The sequence below is a fragment of the Alligator sinensis genome, unplaced genomic scaffold (assembly GCF_000455745.1).
Source record: "Alligator sinensis unplaced genomic scaffold, ASM45574v1 scaffold257_1, whole genome shotgun sequence".
In the NCBI taxonomy this organism is placed as follows: Eukaryota; Metazoa; Chordata; order Crocodylia; family Alligatoridae; genus Alligator; species Alligator sinensis.
The window spans coordinates 1,666,522-1,685,569 of NW_005842263.1; the positions used below are offsets into that span (position 1 = coordinate 1,666,522).

The window sequence follows — 19,048 nt, forward strand, 5'->3', positions numbered from 1 at the left end:
GGCCTTCTCTGTTGTTTTTCTTCTCCCTTGTTGCTCTTTGCACACTAATAACAGTCCTAGATTGCTATGAGTAATTCCCAAAAAGAACGTGTCTTGTTGGAGTAACTTACCCAGCACTTTGGCTTCATTTACAGGAATTACAGAACCCCTTGCAGAAGGCAGAACAGTCTCCCTTGTATGTAAAGCCACCCCTGTTTTCCAATCATTAAATTTCCTATCATGCAACACTAGTCATAACTGCGGGGAGGGGAGTCTGAATATTCAGCCAGCCTCAACAGATACTTTAAATCTGTGCACAAGAATGTTGTGCACATGATGGTCATATACACTTCAGTGCACATATGGGCTGGATGGGTGTGTAACTTCTCAATTTGCATTGGAAAAGCTTTGTGCCAGCAAAGTTGGCACATTTAAATCTATGCTGTAAATATTAATGAATTAAGAATTACCACACTGCTATGGGATAGGTACTGTTCTTGTTTTGCAGCTACAAAAACTGAAGTGCAAAGAAAATAAGACCGACCAATTTTTCAAAGTCGGGTGCCTAAAATTAGGCAACAAATCCTATGGTTAAATTCCAAAATAAGAGGCTTCATTTCCAAGGATTCCAAGCACCGACAAGTCACTCTGAAAAGCAGGTAATTTATTAAGGAGTCTAAATAAGAGATTAGATGTCTAACTCCAGGCACCCAGATTTGAAAAATTTGCTCCTAATTTTTTTCCCTACTTAGCACAAAACTTTCCTTACAGGCAATGCTTTATCTATCGTGTATGAAATTCCCCTAAAAGAACAAGATACATGACCCTATCTGGTACTTCCATCAAGGCTTCTTCAACAATCAACAGGGGGCACTCTCATTGCAGAGCATAATTCAACCTTTCCTTCTATTTATCACTTTACCCTCATGTTTTGGAGATAGAATATGTCATGCTGTAACACAATTTAGCTGCAGCAGCCCAGCATTAGAAGTGGTGGCCTTGCGGTCACTTCACATCCAAGCTCTGTTTCATGGCAGCCCAGTACATGCCGCAAGCCACTAGCCACCAGTCCAGCTGCCAAATATTCAGTTTATTCAAAACAGCTTCTATGATTTAATGCTTTCCTAATATCTCAGCGATGTTTGGATTGCACCAAGGCCTACCTAATTGTTGGTAAGACATATTAGACATGGTTTTGTTTATAGGAATGTATGATATGTCTACTGTTTATTTTGCATTATCTTAACTTAATTATTTTACATCATAACAAAATAGAACCGAATGTTCCAATGTTTCTAATACCATAGCTCTTAGAAGAAATGTTCTGCTACAGAGCACAATTATGAAGTGCCAAGAATATTTTGCAAGTTGGCTGAGTATTCCAACACCTGAATAAAGAAGTTATCCTAGGTCATGAAATAGCCAATGGACCAATTCCATGGTGACACGTGTTGGGGAGAAAGAGATGTTTTTGAAATTTGAACTTAGATGTGCAATGCTAGGTTAAAACTTTGTACTTCCCAGGGGCAATGGTGCAATTATAGATAAGGCATTCGGCAGTACTGTTGTTATTGGTCAAACCCTTTATTAAACTAAAACTTTTCACCCAACTGACTAAATGCAGCAAGAAAATTATTTGCAGAATGGTCTATTACCATAATATTCATCACATAATGTATCAGAAAAATCAAGCTAATCATTCAAGGAAGCAGTGAGTGTAGTATCTATGATAACAAGGGTTTGTGTTACATTAACTTATTTTTAAAGACACATTTTTTACATATTTTCCCCCCTCCTAATGCCACAGTAGGAGACTGCTAAGCTCATTTAGGTGTCTTAACATTGTATTTCATACCCCAGAATATTTCTATATGTAAATTTGCATCTGAATTTCCTGGATTTTAATGCTTGCATTTGATTCATTATAACATTTCTATTTTTATTCTTGAGTTATGAGTCTGTGGCTCTTAACCATCCCTCCATTTTAATAATTTTTTTAACTTTCAGTTTCCGTGTTTTTTAATAAATGTGATACATGTATTCTAAATAAAAAATCCAAAGAAAATGTTGCCCTCTGAGATTTTTAATATTTTGAAGATCTGTAACATTGCCCTTAATTTTTTGGATTAGAGTTGGTTATAGAAAATCTGATGAAACACTTTTTCATCAGAATATACAGTTCCATCAAAGACTAAGCATTTTGTAAAATAAGGTCAGTATTATACTTGGAATTCAGTTCCAGAACTTTTATCAGAGACTTTGGGATATTATTATATCATGTTATTTATTATTGCATTGTACTAAGTAATACTATTATGTAATTGTAATATAAGAAGAAATAATATTATACAGGCTTCACTACAGAACCCATTACAAAAAAACAATTTTTTTTAGTCTTCCTTCTTGGAGAATTTCAGAATTTTCACTTTCCTTTATGATTTGGAATGAAGCCAATTTTGAAATCATGAAATCCTTCATGAAATTGAACTTCCATCCTCCACCGTAGTTTTAACTTTTAAAGGCAGACACTTCCAATATTCCAGAGCAGAGCAAGGTAATCAGAGCACATAATGGCCAGTTAATTGAGGATTACAGTTGTTTCAAGTCTCCAAACCAGCACAAAAAAGCTAAAACAAATGGGAAATTTGGTTCTTAATGGGCACATCTACACGTACCAATTTAAGGCACATTAAGGGTGCACATCTACATGTATGTGCCCTAGATACACCTTAGAAATGGTGATTTTAGGCTACTTGTGCCTAAATTTGATACCTGCAAAAGCAGGTATAGATGTGCTAAGGTGCATTAACGCTATGTTGACTGACTTGGGACTAACTTTAGTTGCAAGTCAGTCTGTACACCACATTAATGCGGTCACGCTTGAAGATAGGCTACAGATTCAGGCAGACCTAAATAGGTTAGCAAGTTGGGTGGATCAGAACCAGATGAAGTTCAACGTCAAGAAATGTAAAGTGCTCCACCTGGGGACAAACAACCCCCTGCACACCTACAGGCTTGGCAGTGAACCTGGGGGTAATAATAGACCACAGTAGGAATATGAACTGGCAGTGCAATGCTGTAGCCAGTAGGGCAAATAATACTCTGGCATGCATCAATCGATGCATTTCCAGCAAAACCAAGGTAGCGATTCTTCCACTCTACTCAGCACTGGTGAGACCACAGCTGGAGTACTGTATCCAGTTCTGGGCTCCACACTTTAACAAGGATGTGGACAAGCTTGAGAGAGTCCAGAGAAGGGGCCACCCATATAATCAGAGACTTGCATGGCAAGTTATATGAGGAAAGGCTGAGGGACCTGGGACTCTTCATCCTGAAAAAGAGAAGGCTGAGAAGGGACTTGGTATCAGCTTACTGCTACATTAGGGGAGTACGTCAAAGGCTCAGTGAACAACTGTTCACCAGGGCACCCGAGGGGAAAACAAGCAGTAATGGCCACAAACTCCTGGAAGACTATTTCAGACTCAACATTATGAAAAACTTCTTCAGTCAGGGTGTCCAGACTGTGAAATAAGCTCCCTCCAGAGATGGTGCAATCACCTACCCTGGAAATCTTCAAGAGGAAACTGGATAGTCAACTTGTTGGGGGTCACGTGACCCCAGTTATCTTCCCTGCTTGGTGCAGGGGGCTGGACCCAATGATGTTTCAAGGTCCCTTCCAGCCTTACAATCTATGAATGCACCTTAGCACATGCATGTGTAGACGCATGCCTCAATCACCTTAATGCGCATTAGCCAAATGCACATTAAGTTTAGGCATGCATAAAAGCACATATAGACATGCCCAATTTGTACCTGATTTATTATTGGGGGGGGGGGGGACGACAGTGTTAATAACAGTAAAACTACATGAAAGAAGGGCCTGAAAGGAGTTCAGTCTGAGTATCTCAGCATCCCTGTGCTTCAAGATTCACCTTAGCTTTACCTTTCAGTTCCCCTAACTTTTCTGCCTGTACACAATAGAAATGAAGTGGCAAAATCATGGAGAATTTTTTAATCAACACACTGGCCACAAAACTTTTAAAGAACTGTGGCTGCTGGGCTAAGTAAAGTAACAGGAGAAAAGTACATTCATGTCCAGAGTCCTTCATATCACTCAGGATGGCCAATAGCCAATAGCCAATGAAGCTAATTGCATGCAAATTAGCTTCAAAGCAAAAGGAGTGATTGGATAAGTTGTTATCTCTGAAGTTATAACATTTGCAATCAAGATTATCTTGAGATGTTGACTTAACACTGCCTGTAGTCTTAATAACCATAACCAGGACATACAACAGTCATTAAAGTCTCAATATAATTAGAGTGTAAGTTCTTTAAATATCCATAGTTCAATTAATGTCAACTCTGTGGAAAATTTGATGTGTTAGGATTTTACTGATTTAGAATGAAGAACAAGGGCTGTTAAGATGTTGAACAACAAGTTTTTAAGTAATTCTAATGCATAAGCTAATAAACAAATTTGCTTGTAATTTCTCAAAAAACTGATTTTGTGCTCAGGGGGTAAATATTATGAATATTTTTTCATATGTAAACATGACTTGAAACCTTGATGAAACACAGAATAGAACTCCAGCAACCAAAAGAATTACAACCAGTGCTTCAGCTCTGCTGAAAATATTCGGTATAATCCTAGATGTTTTTGCTTTGTGGCAAACTATATGACATGCTTGTGTTCATGTTGGGTACATAGCCTGCTAAGTTTCTTCCATGTGGGTAATGTATAAGTCCAGAAGACAGAGTTAAAGAGGTAGGGCACGGAACATGGTTCAAAGGGAAGGAGGAGTGCCCAAGGAGTGAGGAAGTAAGCCCCAAGTAGATGCCATTCATATCTACTTCAAAAGAAAAAAAAAAACAACAAGAAATTTGGAAGCAGAACTGAGTAAATTTATGAGTCAGAAACTTGTTTAAATCATACTTATCAAATAACTAAAACCTGGCAAAAAATGGATATCTAATAAAGTTGGCCTTTGAAGCAAGCATTGGTAACCTTAAAGTGGCTGATTTAGAAAATAGGTGAAATCCCAGTGTGAATTTTTGTCATATATTTCAGTGTTCTAGGATTTCACTCTGTGACTTTAAGCCTATTGGTGGTAGATTCTTTTGCCCAGCTTTCCCTTCAAAGTCGAGTTTTTATGTTATATCATATTGTTCATACTCAATGTATTCAAAAGCACGTGACAATTTTTTTTATAGAGACAGAATTCAGTGGCATATGAGTAAAATGAGAAATGTAACTTCTTATTTGCTAAACACTGACAACTTGTACAGTGACTATCTAGGGAGGTGGCTGTGAACAGCAGCAATTATACTAAATATATACCACAACAGTTCCTGCATGGAGCATTAGATATTATATCTTGCTTCACTGGAAAATAGAAAGTTGAGTCAACATTCAGAATTTCCCCCTATTCTTTTAGAAAACTTTGAGGTCTTAATATGTCCCAGACACAGATAGGACCTCAATTTAAAATCACTTCTGATAATTTGATATCCTTTCATATTAACTTACGAGCACTGCATAAGAGTCCAAAGCTTAGTGTAGAGTTTTTAATCTTGGGGACTGATTTATAACACACTGAGCGTATCTACATGTGCATTTATGCTGGCTTAAATTTACTGTGCAGTAAACAGGAATAGGCTGGAGTCTACATGTGCAGGTGTTAAAGCGCATTAACACCATATGTGGACTGACTGGGGACTAAAGTTAGTCCCCAGTCAGTCCACACACACAGTGTTACTGTGCAGTAAGGAGTCTACAAGTGCATTACTGAACAGTAAAGGATCGGGAATAAATTTGATACCTGCATGATGAAAGTATCAAATTTATGCTCAAGTCAGCGTAAGTCACTATATTTACTGTGCAGTATGGGCATGCACGTGTAGACACATGCCCATACTGCACAGTAATTTCGGTTACTGCACAGTAAATGTGCATGGGTAGATGCTCCCACTGGAATGAAAGCCAGGAAAGCCTCACTGAAGCCAATAGAGTTATTTTGGTCTTTCATTGGCTTAAGTGAGAATATAATTTAACCCATAATTTTCTACTTCACAGAGGACAGTGCTGCCAATTCAACCAGAATCAGATAACTCGTAGGAAACATACAGATCTTTTTACAAATCTGCTATAAGGGTCATATTCCTTTAAGGATGATACTGCACTAAAAAAGAATTTTAAACTAAAAAGTTCACTTTAAACATTTAATCAGTGACACCTATCAGAAAGTACAGAATTAGGGGAAATGATGTTATTCATGGACAATTTTCTATTGGGTAAAGCTAAGGCAGTGGACTGACTGGCTATATGACTTATTAGTTTTTTTATATTGCAAACATGGTACTGGAAAATAATAACTTCAGCATGCATTATGAGTTAGTGGTCTTCTCCCTGCTCCCACTGAATAAAGTAAAATCTGTTCTTTCCATGGTTTTTTAAAGAAAACTGAAAGAGAAGTATTCTTGTTTCAAAAGACCATGTGGGAAATGGGAAACTTGAAAACGCTACTGTAGTTAGTTAACACTGACAGTATGAACTCAGTGATCCTTGTGCAGTAAATGAGTGTGCATGCCCTATTGAAAAATAGAAGTTTCTCATATGGCAAATTCACAAACAAGGAAAGTAGAACAATGAGCCCAGACTTGGATTTCATCAATGCAAACCCCACTGAGTATATCAGACTTCCCCAGAATTGCAATGTTTAATGCTGGACAAAATGTTAGTGGCAGATGGACAATATAAAAGAATGTTTATGGTGATCGTCATGTGCCCTATGCTTAGAGGTTTACTTCATCCACACCTTTTAGTGAGGAGAAGGAAGGGAAGTTATGGTTTGTGCACCTTTTAATGATAGACTGTTAATTGGGGATCTTAATGATTTGGTTATTAAATGATCAAGAAGGATGATTTGATTATTAAAAAGAATCTAGCAGAAGAGATTGATACCACATATGACCTCCCTCCAACACTCACATTTTCCCTTGTCTCACTCTTACCTCATTTAGCAAAAGTGCTTTCCTTACTAGTAGCTGAGAGGTATGTACTCTGGCTGGCAGTGACACTGGTTTCATAATCTCTGGAACTTTTTTATTACAGTCCTTTTACATCACTCACCTTCCTTTCTATAACAATCATCTTGCCCACAAATAAAGAGAGGTAATAAACCATTTTCAGTCTTTCCTACTTAGAAAAGATTTAGACTACTTGTCCTGAGGGTTGAGGTCAGCTATGCATTTGGAAGCAAATATAGTTACTTCCAAATGCATCTGTTGGCACTTTGTAGGAATTTTTTTTTATATCTGTACTTTGTGAAGGAAAATATGTGGTGTAATGCTGTCAACAGCCTTAAGATTGCTTAGCATATTAAAATACCTTTACTCTGTGTATTTGTCTCACTCCCTGCTCTGCCTGAATTTCCTATATCCCTGAATTTTGCTGGAGTTATGCAGAGTGCATGGGAAAAAAAACAACTTCCCTTCCCTCTCCACACAAAGAATTTTTCAGTTTATTTACAAAACTTCCTGGAATGAGAGTGAGCCATTTGTGGTTCCTGTGGCTAGTTTGGGGGTTATTTCTGCTGTGCTGAAGATGCTAGTAGATTGAATTAAACTCTCTGCACCCTCTGGTGAGGTTTTTTCAGTCTGTTGATGCTGTTTCTAACCAAATTCAATGGAATGTTTCCCGGCAGCCAGTATTTTTCATTATCAGGCTCACTCTGCCAGACATATATTTAATAACGCTGAGGCATCCCCAGTGAGTTCTTGGCCATTTGTGATGAGGGCCCCCTTCTTGGTAGATACTACTGAGGATGTGGTGCAGTCCCAGACTCCTGCCTCTGTTGCTTTTTTGAACTGCTAACACTTGATGTGCAAAAGAGGTTGGTTTCTGTGCCTTCAGATGGGATGTGCCTCTTGAGAGGGGAAATGTCCCATCAATCCAGGCAAATGTGTGAGGAAAAGAGCATTCCAGTCCTTGGGGAATCGCTTTCCTGAAACCCATTTCAGGAGACTTCAGGCCTCTTCTTTGTAAACCTTGTGCCATGAAAGGAAGATAACAATACTCAGGAGTAAGACTAAAGTCAGACAAGATCTTTAAGTCTCTGGAACAGATCTCTCTAGTCTTATCCACTTCACAATAAAATCTACAATTGTTTGGGGAATGTGGGGAGGAGAGCAAGGAAACTTACCATTAGCAAGTGGACTTTTAGATCTAAACGTTCTGTTCTTCTGTTTCTCTTTTAAAGCCGGAATTACCAGGGCTTCTCTAGTTGTTGTCAAGTCTGAGTTTTGTATATGGGACCTCCGGAGCTGAGCTTCATAGAGGATTCCTGCTAATGTTTTGATGAGACAAGGGGTCCAAGATGGGCTAGAATCCCTATGTTAAATCAAATTTGAGGTGCCTCTTGCACAGCAATACCTTCATTGTAGAGTTGGACTGGCTGGTACACTTCACTTCCGAGCCTTACTCCTCCTCCACAGAAAAAGCCCTAACCTGGGTTTGAGGATGTTTTAAGTGTAGGCTGGTAGGTCTGGCTAGAGGTATAGCTTGATCTCAGCTTTCCCCTCACCTTTAATTAAGCCCATGTGTTCTTAATCCTCCAATGTTACCTCATAATTCCACTTGGGCTTTAACTTCCTCCCTTCATTTTCACTGGAAGTCACTTCCACAGGCCACATATTTGCCTGTTCCATTTATGCTGCACTTCTACCACTTTCTAACAGAAATGCTGTCCAAGTGCTATGAATCACTTAGTGGCTTGCAGACTGAATTCCTTAATGGCATTCTTACTAAAAGTTCTTACTGCCAAGTGCTGTTTGCTTTTGTCTTCAGGACTGTTCCAATTAATAATAAGCAGGTCCACTTGGAAGTTATTTACCTAAAATGTCATTCTTATATTGCTGCTGGAGGAGGAGCATCAGTCCCATGGTAAACAGGAGAGAGAGTAAGTTAAAAGTGAATTTACAGGGTTGTCTACTTTAAGTCCCACTAAGAAACTTGGGCTATCCCATCAGAAGTGCCCAGCATCATTGTGAATACAGTTACATGGGTCTGGGTTCCTGAGCATGGTTTTACAGTGGTGGGTGTTCCACCCTGGGCAAGGTTAATCCAGGCTAACTGCAGTGAGGACATAGATATTGAGAACATCCTGGTATAGGAGGCCATGAACAACAAAGTCCCTCTAGTGGGGATTGAGACTTGGGACCATTTCATGAACTGGTCTCTATGTTTATATCTTGGACTTGAATGTGAATAGAGCTGGTAAGATGAATGAAATGTGTGGCCTATTGTGGCAACAACTATTTTCCCAATGAAAGTCTTATAAATAACTTTTCTCTTTTTGCTAGCTTCCACATGTATCTATATAGAAAAGACAGAGAAAATAAAGCACAAAATCTGATTGCAAAGTCTTTATATGGTTTAAAAGTTTCCCTTTTTTCAGATTTTAGGATTTATTTGCTTCATGTTGCTTTAAATTTCCATATGGTTTGCTTGAAATTTCCATATTAAGCTATCATTTAAAGTTAGGGTTAAATAGCTCTGTGTCCCTAACTTTCTACTTCTAATGAGAAAAACTCTACTCATTATTTTCCAAAGTCCTACAATGGAAACAATCTCAGAAAAGAAAACCCATAGTAATTTTATTTGCTAATGATGTTCCAAACTCATATCAGAACAGTGCATGAAAAAGCCCTCCAAGGGCTAAAACATTAAAGCCAGGAAGAGAAGAATATTCATAACTAGTTCAGTTTTTCTGGGATCTGTTGCAGAGGTTAAAGTTTCACAGCATTTAAAAAAGAAGAACAGACTGCTCCTAAACATACGCACACATATGTAACCTCATTTAAATCAGTATAGCAGGCTTCCACCTGGATAAGCAAATGAATGGAATTTGACCCTGAATCTCTACCTCTTCACTTGATTCATCTGGTATGGTAAACCTGCTATTTTATCACTTTTTTCTTGCATATGGTATAAGATGGTAAGTGGTCACACTAACAGGGTTCTCATGGACAGGGAAGTGAGAGAGCTGGTGGTGAATTTAGCACCATCTCAAGATATGGATATCACACCCCTGCAATGGCTTACTTTTATTCTGGCTCACAAAGATAACTTTGAGGAGTGTGGGTTTTATTGTTTGTTTTGCTTTTGGAATGAACTAAATTATACCAAATACCATGTGGTTTTGAGAGACAGCATTTCTTGGACTTATCTGCAATGCAAAAAACCTAATCTCTTGATTCCTTTGCCAGTAGCTAACCCGCTACGCTACACTGCCTCTCTGCCAAGACAATGGACATCCCTATGCCCTAGTGACTATATCTGCAAGTTGTAGCTAATAAAAACACACAAAACTCACATTGCACTATTTCACCTGTAGGTTTCAAGGCACTTTACAAGGCAGCTATACATTTTTGTCCCCCTCATTATTTTTTTACTACTGACCTAAGTACAGAGGCTTGAAGTGATTTTTAGTAGGGGCCCCACAGCCAGATTCTAAAATGTTCGGGTTCTGCTCTTAGCACTTTCACAAGCTAATTGTGGCAAATCATTTAAGCCAGGGGTGGGCAAAATATGGCCCAAGGGCCAGATCTGGCCCACAGAGGGACTTTGCCCAGTCCACGATGGGTCCCTTGGTGCCACCTGGCACAAGCGCCGTCCAGCTCATGGCACATCCTGCTGCCCCCTGGGCATGCAGTGGGGCTGGGGTGGCTCTGCAGCTGGATTGCCTTTCTAGGCATCCCAAGTGGTGGTGGCTCCCTTCAGCAGCCACCGCCACTTGTCCCAGCCCTGTGGTATTAGCAGGGACCCATGCACACAGCCCTGACCCTGTCCTGCCCTGCACCCACTCTGGACTCAGCTCAGAGAAGCAAACCAGCTCTGAACCAGCCAGAACCCATGTGCAGAGCCCCAGCTCAGCTCACCCCATGCCTGCTCAAGACTCATCCACCTATGCTGAGCAGTGGCAACGGCTGGGCAGAAGCTGCTGCTGGGCATGGGGGAAAAGCAGCCCCTCCCCTTCACTGCTGCCAGGCCCTTCTTGCTGCAGTCACCTGGAGCCCATGTCTGAGCTGCCCTACAGCTCCTTTACACTGCCACCGCTGCCTCACTAGGCAGCGGTGATAGTTGTGGAGAGAATTGGCAGAGCAGCCTGAGTGCGTGTGGGGGGAGGGGTGGCTCTCTGGGCAGCTGCAGCAAGAAGGGCCCAGCAGTGGTGGGGGAGGGGAGGAGGCACTTTTCCTCTGGGCCCAAAAGTAGCTTCTGCCCAGCTGCTGACACTGCTAAGTGTGAGGAGACAATCTGGAGCAGGCATGGGGCAGGCTGGAGTTGGGGATCTGCACATGGGTCCCTGATAGTACCATGGGGCTGGGGCCAGTGGCATCCAGAAAGAGCCCCTACTGCTGCCTGGGATGCCTAGAAAGGTGGGCCAGGCCAGAGTTGGGGCTGGGGTTGTGCACTGTTGGCAGTGGTGGGGAGGAACCTCAGGGCACGTGAGCTCTGGGCTGTTGCAGGAGGTTGGGATACTGACCCAGAACTGCCTGTATGGCCCATGGGCCCAAATAATTGCCCACTCCTGATTTAAGCCCTCTGGGGTGCAATTATGTTGGTGAAACAAAAGGACAGAGATGATGCCCTCTGTTTTGCCCTATCCCTAGGCTAAGGGCAGACACTGAAAAAGCCTGAGCCTGAATTGATTCAGTCTATGGAGGTTAATCTAACCTGGCTAGGTTGAACCAGTTTCCAACTATAAGGACAGACCCTCTGGACTGAGGAAATTCAGGCACATGCCTATAGTGACTTAGGCTGGAAGCCAGTGGGTGCTAGAGCACCCCTCTGTGCCCTTAAACAGTTGAGCTGAGGCAGGTGTGGCCAGGCCCCAGCAGGGCTCTGATTAGGGAGGACAGTAAACCCACAGCCTGCCTGCAGTCCCAGGCTTTTCTCTGCTTGCTGCTCAAGGGGCAGGAATATTGCTAGCCTGCAGCCTGGGCTAGCACTCTGAGGCATGGTGTCAGCAGGCATTGTGCAGTACATGCATCTGTTGATGATACAGAGTTTTTCACTCTCCGTCCCTGCTTCTGTGTATTGTCTGCAGCAAACTGACAGGCAAGCAAGCTGGCGGTGGGAGGGGTTCATAACTGTGTTTATCACCCTTATTTCAGTGTTTATCGTGCAGTTAAGACTGTTGATTCTACCTGTTGATTCAGAAGGGACCCAGCATGTGGTCTGTTAGCTAATACACAGGTACCTCCTCAGCAAGGCAGAGGGGAGGGGGGAATTCCTGCTTAGCAGGGAGTGATGAGGAGTAAGGGGGGAGCAAACAGCTCTTAAACAGCATATCCAAGGAAGGACATTAAGCTACTTGTTAAAAGACATGTCTGCTTTGCCTCCATGTTAGGCCCAAAAAGCATACCTTGAATATATCACAAATAACAGAAATGAAGCCATGTAGCCACTTTATAGCGTCCATGCACCAAGAAGCAGCCCTGAGGTGGAGGGCCTGACTCAGGCTCTGGACATGTGCTCGCTGCTACAAAAGAAGCAGCTACATTGCTTCTTTTCCACGATTTGGCACACAGGGAACAGGAGCAAGGGGCAGGGTGTGCTTCTTGGCAGTGCTCCCAGGCTTGGCATGGAGGCCATGGTGACATGCCTTAAGGGCTCAGTTGGGACTTGGCCACAAAGTAAGGGGCAATGTCCTTAAGTACTGCCTCTTGCATGAGACAGTATAAGAATCTACCTGCGGTTCAAATCTTGTGGTATAATACAAGTTCTTGTGGGTAGCCACAGGAGCTCTGCAGAATGTTCGGCACAAAACAAATAAGTCATGATGAAGGATCCAATTTAAGGTATTTAAACTAAAAAAATGTAGTTACTTAATTTCTGAATTTTTAAAAGAACTTTTACTTCATTTTCAAGCATATGAACTTTTTGGTTTGCATATTGAGTTACAATGGAGCGCATAATCAACTTTATAATGGGGACATGGGTTACTGACTTAAATGTATTGGTCTCCTCAAGATAACAACAATACAATTGTACGTTAGTGGGTAAGCATGGTTTTTATCGTGCAACGTTTGTGTGGTTTGTACAAGAAGGAAGAGGAAAATGAAGTAGTGGCTAGAATTTTTTTATGCTTTGAAATAAGAAGGAACTGAAAATTCATCACATAATGGATCTCAATTATGGAGCAATTATCACCTCTTCATAATAAAACTTCTCTGTCCTGAGAGCTTATACTTCAAGCTTGACTTAAAATAGGCATTTTCTCTGTCAAAACAGCCTTTTTATTCTACCTGCTTTGATAAATTATTTTGTTTCGTATTGTAAGCCACACTGAGCCTTGTTGGGGAGGGTGGCATAAAAATACATAGATTTCTACCTTTCATATGTGATCATACCTAATAGGCTTCGTGTCAAAACTGCTCACACTTTTTATGTATATCAACTTTAATGACAAATGCTGTGTTTCATCAGTTTTTTCATTGTTGTCAGATTCATTCACAGAAAGTCATGGATTGTTTTTAAATAATACTAGTTTCTCTGTCATTTTATTAGTCCTGCCTTTGAAAATGGCCTCAGTGTGAGCACCTGTCTGTCTTTCAGTGTTACATATAATGCAATTATAGGGTTCCTCCCTACTAGAGCCTCTGATGCTCTGCTCCTGGTAGAGCTACTGCCCACAGGGTTTAGTCCCCAGCAGGGGGAATGCTTCAGCCGCACCTGCTGGGAGCCTATAACGCCCCACGTTTCACAGCCCTGATTAAACCCTGCACCCAGCAGTTCCAAGTCCCTAGTGGGGGGAAACCCTTGGGCCCATCCTAGAACTGGACACAGGGCAGTCTGTGCTGTGGCCAACACTCAGCTGATTGTTGGCCCCATGTGGGGCTGCAAGGCACCTGACTTTCAAATTGCCAGTGCAAGGAGAGCCCAGAATTATGATTCCAGACTTCCCCTGTGCTAGCAAGTAGTAATAGCATAATTGGAATCTGATCCCTAATCCCAAAAGTGCATCTCCTGCCATACACATGGTGTGGCAGAAGGCACAAATTCTGGGACTAGGGATCAGATCCTAGTACACCATTAAATGAATGCATGTCTAAGGCTCCTATACTGTGGATACAGTAGTTAGAGAACTCAATTCCATAATCTAAACTCTTCAAAAAATCTAGTCTAGGTGCCTAGGGATGTTGCCATTACAAATATTGCACCTAGTAAATCGGTGCAGCTTTGCCATTGCTTGAGACAAGTAGAACCCCAACTTCAAAAGAATATATCAGCAATATGTAAGAACTTCTGCATTGACCAGGGAGGCATAGTACCATGGCCTCCAGATTTTACTGTGTCCCTCACAGAAATATTTCATTGATAGGTCTCTGCTACTAAAAAGGTACTTTACAGTATCTCATTATTTTCTACTTTATAACAGTTAGTTCCTGTAAATACCATGAGCATTAATTCTTTTAAAACTGAATGTGCAGTAAAAGACAACAACATTTTCTTTTCTGTTTCCTGATGAATTACAAGGATACAATGAAAGTGAAGTATAATCCTACCTATGTTTCATGCCATGATGAGGGTAGGATGGATGCCATAGTTAAGTCTGAACATCAGGTTGCAATTGATAGAGATTAAATACATGCCAGAGTGAGCATTCCAAGGAAAGCAGGAGGATGAGGATGTCTCCTTCTGTCTTCTTATCAAGGCAATTTAATATGAGCTTTAACAGGAGCATATTCCTGTACAACAGAATCCAATTAAGAAGACACTTAATCACTAAAATAAACGAGGTTGCTTTTTAATTATTTAAATAAGAAATAAAATGCAAAAATAAATTCATGGGCAAAAAACTTCATTTATCTTTGCTCCTCAGATTAATTGATCTTCTCATTTTAATGTGATTGAAGGCGACTGAAAAGAACACTGAAATGAAATATCAGGTCATAAGAGAGATGAACCAAAATGAGCCAGCCTCCAGAGTACACAGCATTAACATACCATTTAACACAGCATTCAAAGTACAGAAGCATCTGTCATACCAATGCCTTGTCTAATTTTTTTTTCCTTTTAATAATTTGTCTTCCTAGTGCATCCTAATGTGAGCCAGGGTTGCCAAGGTGGGTGTGCAACATGTTCTGACTACAATGGATGCTTGTCATGTAAACCCAGACTCTTTTTTGTTCTGGAGAGGATCGGCATGAAACAGATTGGGGTGTGCCTTTCTTCATGTCCAAGTGGATACTACGGAACACGGTATCCTGACATAAATAAGTGTACAAGTAAGTGCTCGAGAAGATGACATTGTAAATTTGCTCAATCTGATTTGAGACCAAACTATAACATTTAAATTAATTGGCAATGTTCTTCCCAATCTCCCTTTCCTAACCTCTGTTACCCTGTAATAAGGAATGTGATGTGATTTTCAGAGCTCTTTTGCATCTATATTCCACACCTGTTCTAAACACAATAGCACTTCAGCAATTTTACACTGTTTTGGTCAACAGTTTCCCAACAAGGAAAGATTTAAATTGATTCTCAAAGTTAGATAGGCACATAACTACTATTTTTTCTGTTTTAAATCCTCTTCCAGGATAACAGTTTTTAAAAATGTTAACAGGTTTTTGAGATTTGAGAAAAAAAAAAAGGATCAAGGAAATTTAAAAATAAATATCAACTGCCTTTTGATCAGTTCTTTATTAGCCTGTAGGGCTAAGTACAAAGCATCAAAAAGCCCAAGGCTGAATCAGTTCAGTTTTTGCAGGTTAGTCTAAGCTGTACAGATTAAATTGCAACAGAAGTGAACAGTCATTTACCGTTGATTCAGGAAATGTAGCCACATGCCTGCAGTGGCTCAGGCCAGAAGCTGGAGAGGCAGTAGAGCACTGCTTTCTGGCTGTGTGTTCACTTCCTCTTCCTGCTGCCCCCAAGGTTTCTGAGATTTACAGTCCAGAATTACAGCAGCAGGACTCTGCAGGGTTGCTCATCATTTCCTTTTCCTGCTTCCAGGTACTTCTGGGATTTGTAGTTCACAGGTGAGCAGGGGAAGGGGTGTTTAACACCCCTCCCTGGCCCCAGAGTCCAGCCAAGGTTTGCCAGGGAGGGCAGTTCCCCCCTCCCCCGCCCCAGACTGGTCTGCATCCCCAGCCTTGCTTGCCCCCCCCACCCCCTTGTTAGCCAGCCCTCATTGCTCCAACTAGGGAGCAGAGGGGTGTGGCCAGCCCTGCTCTCTGGAGCAGACAGCCCAGCCCAGGGTTGGAAAGCATGCTGGGGGACTATGATTAACTTCAACCAGGAAGGGGTCTGGGACAGAAGCTTCATAAACTGGTTAACCCAAATCAGTTAAGTCTGATACTACGTTCAACCAGCTTTATCTTAAACCAGTTTCAGCCATTTTGAAATTGGTTTATGTGCACCGAACTTCTATTTTGTAACAGGTTTAAACCACTTTCTGATCACTTAAACCAGTTTATATGTATCCTCTGTCCTTAGCCTAGGGGTACATGCAGATGTTATGCTTAGGTCAACCTAACTTGGGTTAGGTCAATCTAAGTGCCAATCTGTACAAACATTCAGAGAGACTAGATCAGGCAAAAAAATGGCTAGCCTGATATAATTTAGTTCACCTGAGGTGGTGAACTAAGTTAGATCAGAAACAGGTTAGCTTAAGCTAACAAACGTCTGTACATGTTTGGAGTATAGACCTTGGGCTGGGAATGCCCAGCTGCTCTCCCCAGCTCCAAGGCTGCACTCTTCATACCTCCCCTCCACCATGACCCAGCTACTTTTAGTCCTCTGATCCCCCCACCTCTGGATGGACAATTCCCCTGGCAGACGCACCAACACCCCCACAGACCCACCAGTCTCCTATGATCCTGCCAGCCTCTCTGCCCCCAGACCTGCCAGAATCCTACTCCTAACCTGCCTGTCCTTCTCCCACCCTGACTTATGTAGATCGGGTTCCTGGTATAGCTCCCAGTGCCAGTGAATATATACACAAGCCAGACCTGATCTATAATCACACAATTTAAAATAAGTCATGTGATCATAGAATGTGTGCATGTACCCTCAGTGTGTACATGGAACATATGGATCAATACCTAGGTAGTTCTCCTAGCTTTTATTTGCTAGTACAGTGCAGCCCAGATCATTCATACATATCCAAGTGGTTCACAGGCTCCTTTGTTCACAGTGGGTTGATGAATTAAAGATGAGCCACTCGGCTACTTGGTGCAGCTTTTACTTCAGTCACCAATCAGCCAGAGCTCATCAGGGATGCTGCCTAATTGTTATCTATGGCTCTATACCACTGTCTCCTCCCGCCAGTTAGTTTTCAAACTGTTTTTTTTCACAGGGAAGCCCAACTGTATGAGGTATTTAGGTTCTACTATAAGTCACCTGGTTGGATAAAAAAAAATCCTACTATATTCAGTCATTTAAAGAATTTTAAATGTTTGCATACTTTTCTATAAGAGCATTTTTAGAACATGTCCTTTACATATCACACATGCACTGTATTGTATGAAAAGGTTATATTATAGTGTTAAAATACTTCTCATGGTATACTACTTCTGCCCTGTATAAATGATACAAATACAATTATAAAAGTATATGTAAAATTTGAAGAGAGTATAATAGAACATAATCTATCAGAAAAAAATGAAATATTAGAAGAAGATGCAAAATCATTTTATTTATGATGTACTTACTTGAATTCTATGCTGCCATCCTGAACAGATATTCAAGGTGATGTATAATGAAAATAATAATCTGAAGCAAATTCTAAATTCTGAATGCTTTATTACTCCTCAATGAATACATTGGATGGAAGTGAGTCTGTACTGCGTAGCTTCTTATGTAGTTATTTAATGGAAAATGGGTGTAATGGAAATTGGGTGTTCTAATTTGATTGCATTTTCCACTCACTTTTTATCAATAGAAATGACTACACAAAATGCAAGGCTTTTAAGACACAGCTGTTGACCTAATTCTCATTTATGCTAAGGTATATCAATACTATATTTTGTACGTTGCTAAAACAGGGAAGAGGCCTTAAAGAATAATTTGCTCCTACTCAAAGGCCTTTTTACTTTATTATGGTTGTTTGTGTCATGCATAAACCTACATCTTAGCAGACATGTGCATCAGATACTTTGGCGTTATTAAGTATAAGTGACAGGATGTAATTGCTATTTTTTATCTTACAGAATGTAAAGCTGATTGTGAAACCTGCTTCACCAGAAATTTCTGCACAAAGTGCAAAAGTGGGTTTTACTTATACAGTGGAAAGTGCCTTGAAAATTGCCCTGAAGGGCTGGAAACCAACAATCACACGATGGAGTGCACCAGTATCGGTAAGTAGAATCTCTGGTCTATGGGTATACCTTTTCTGCCTGGATTTCATGCAGGAAGAACTCATGCAGGGAGGACTTATTAACAGATCAGGTTCAAAATTAGGAAAGAGAAACTCAAAACTGTGCCTGAATTTATTTCTTCTTCTTCTTTTTTTTTTTAAATAGAAAGGCTCAGTAACAAAAGCATTTCCCTCTACCATGTCTCCAAGAAATTTCCCAAATCTGCCATCTTGCCCTTTCTAAATAATTTGGATAGATTAATTTCCATTTATTAAGAGCTCTATCATGACATAGGCCCAACTCTATGTTCAGGGCAGTCCGGAACATCCTAAGAATTCTGTCTCAAGGCTTCCAGCCCAAAATCTCCAGCAAACAGGTGAGTATGCTCTGGATTTCACCATGTGTTGCATTTCACCTCTTTAGGTGTACCACCATGCTCTATCCTCTGCACTGAACCAGATCCACTAATTGGTGTATAAGAGCAGCACAGGGCTGAGGGTGAATCTCTTCCTAATGCACTTTGGCATGTGTGACTATTGCCTACCTTACATTAAAAAACTATGAGTCAGATTCTCAAAACCATGAGCTTGTCTTAAAAATAATAATATTGTTATAAAACATGTTTTGGTTTATTTTTATTTGCCTTCTGATTTCTGAAAGTTTAATATAAGCCCAGGTCATATTTTAAAGGTTTTTTTTTCCCTAC

At 40.8% G+C, this 19,048-nt stretch overlaps 1 protein-coding gene across 1 annotated transcript in view; it reads left to right on the forward strand.

Annotated features, from left to right (window-relative positions):
- Positions 1 to 19,048, forward strand: part of RSPO3 (R-spondin 3) — a 97,693-nt gene that overhangs the window by 37,256 nt on the left and 41,389 nt on the right. Inside the window, exons 2-3 of the mRNA XM_006027730.3 lie at positions 15,079 to 15,270; positions 18,196 to 18,342. Coding sequence (XP_006027792.1) covers positions 15,079 to 15,270; positions 18,196 to 18,342 — 339 coding nt within the window. The remainder of the gene's footprint in view (positions 1 to 15,078; positions 15,271 to 18,195; positions 18,343 to 19,048) is intronic.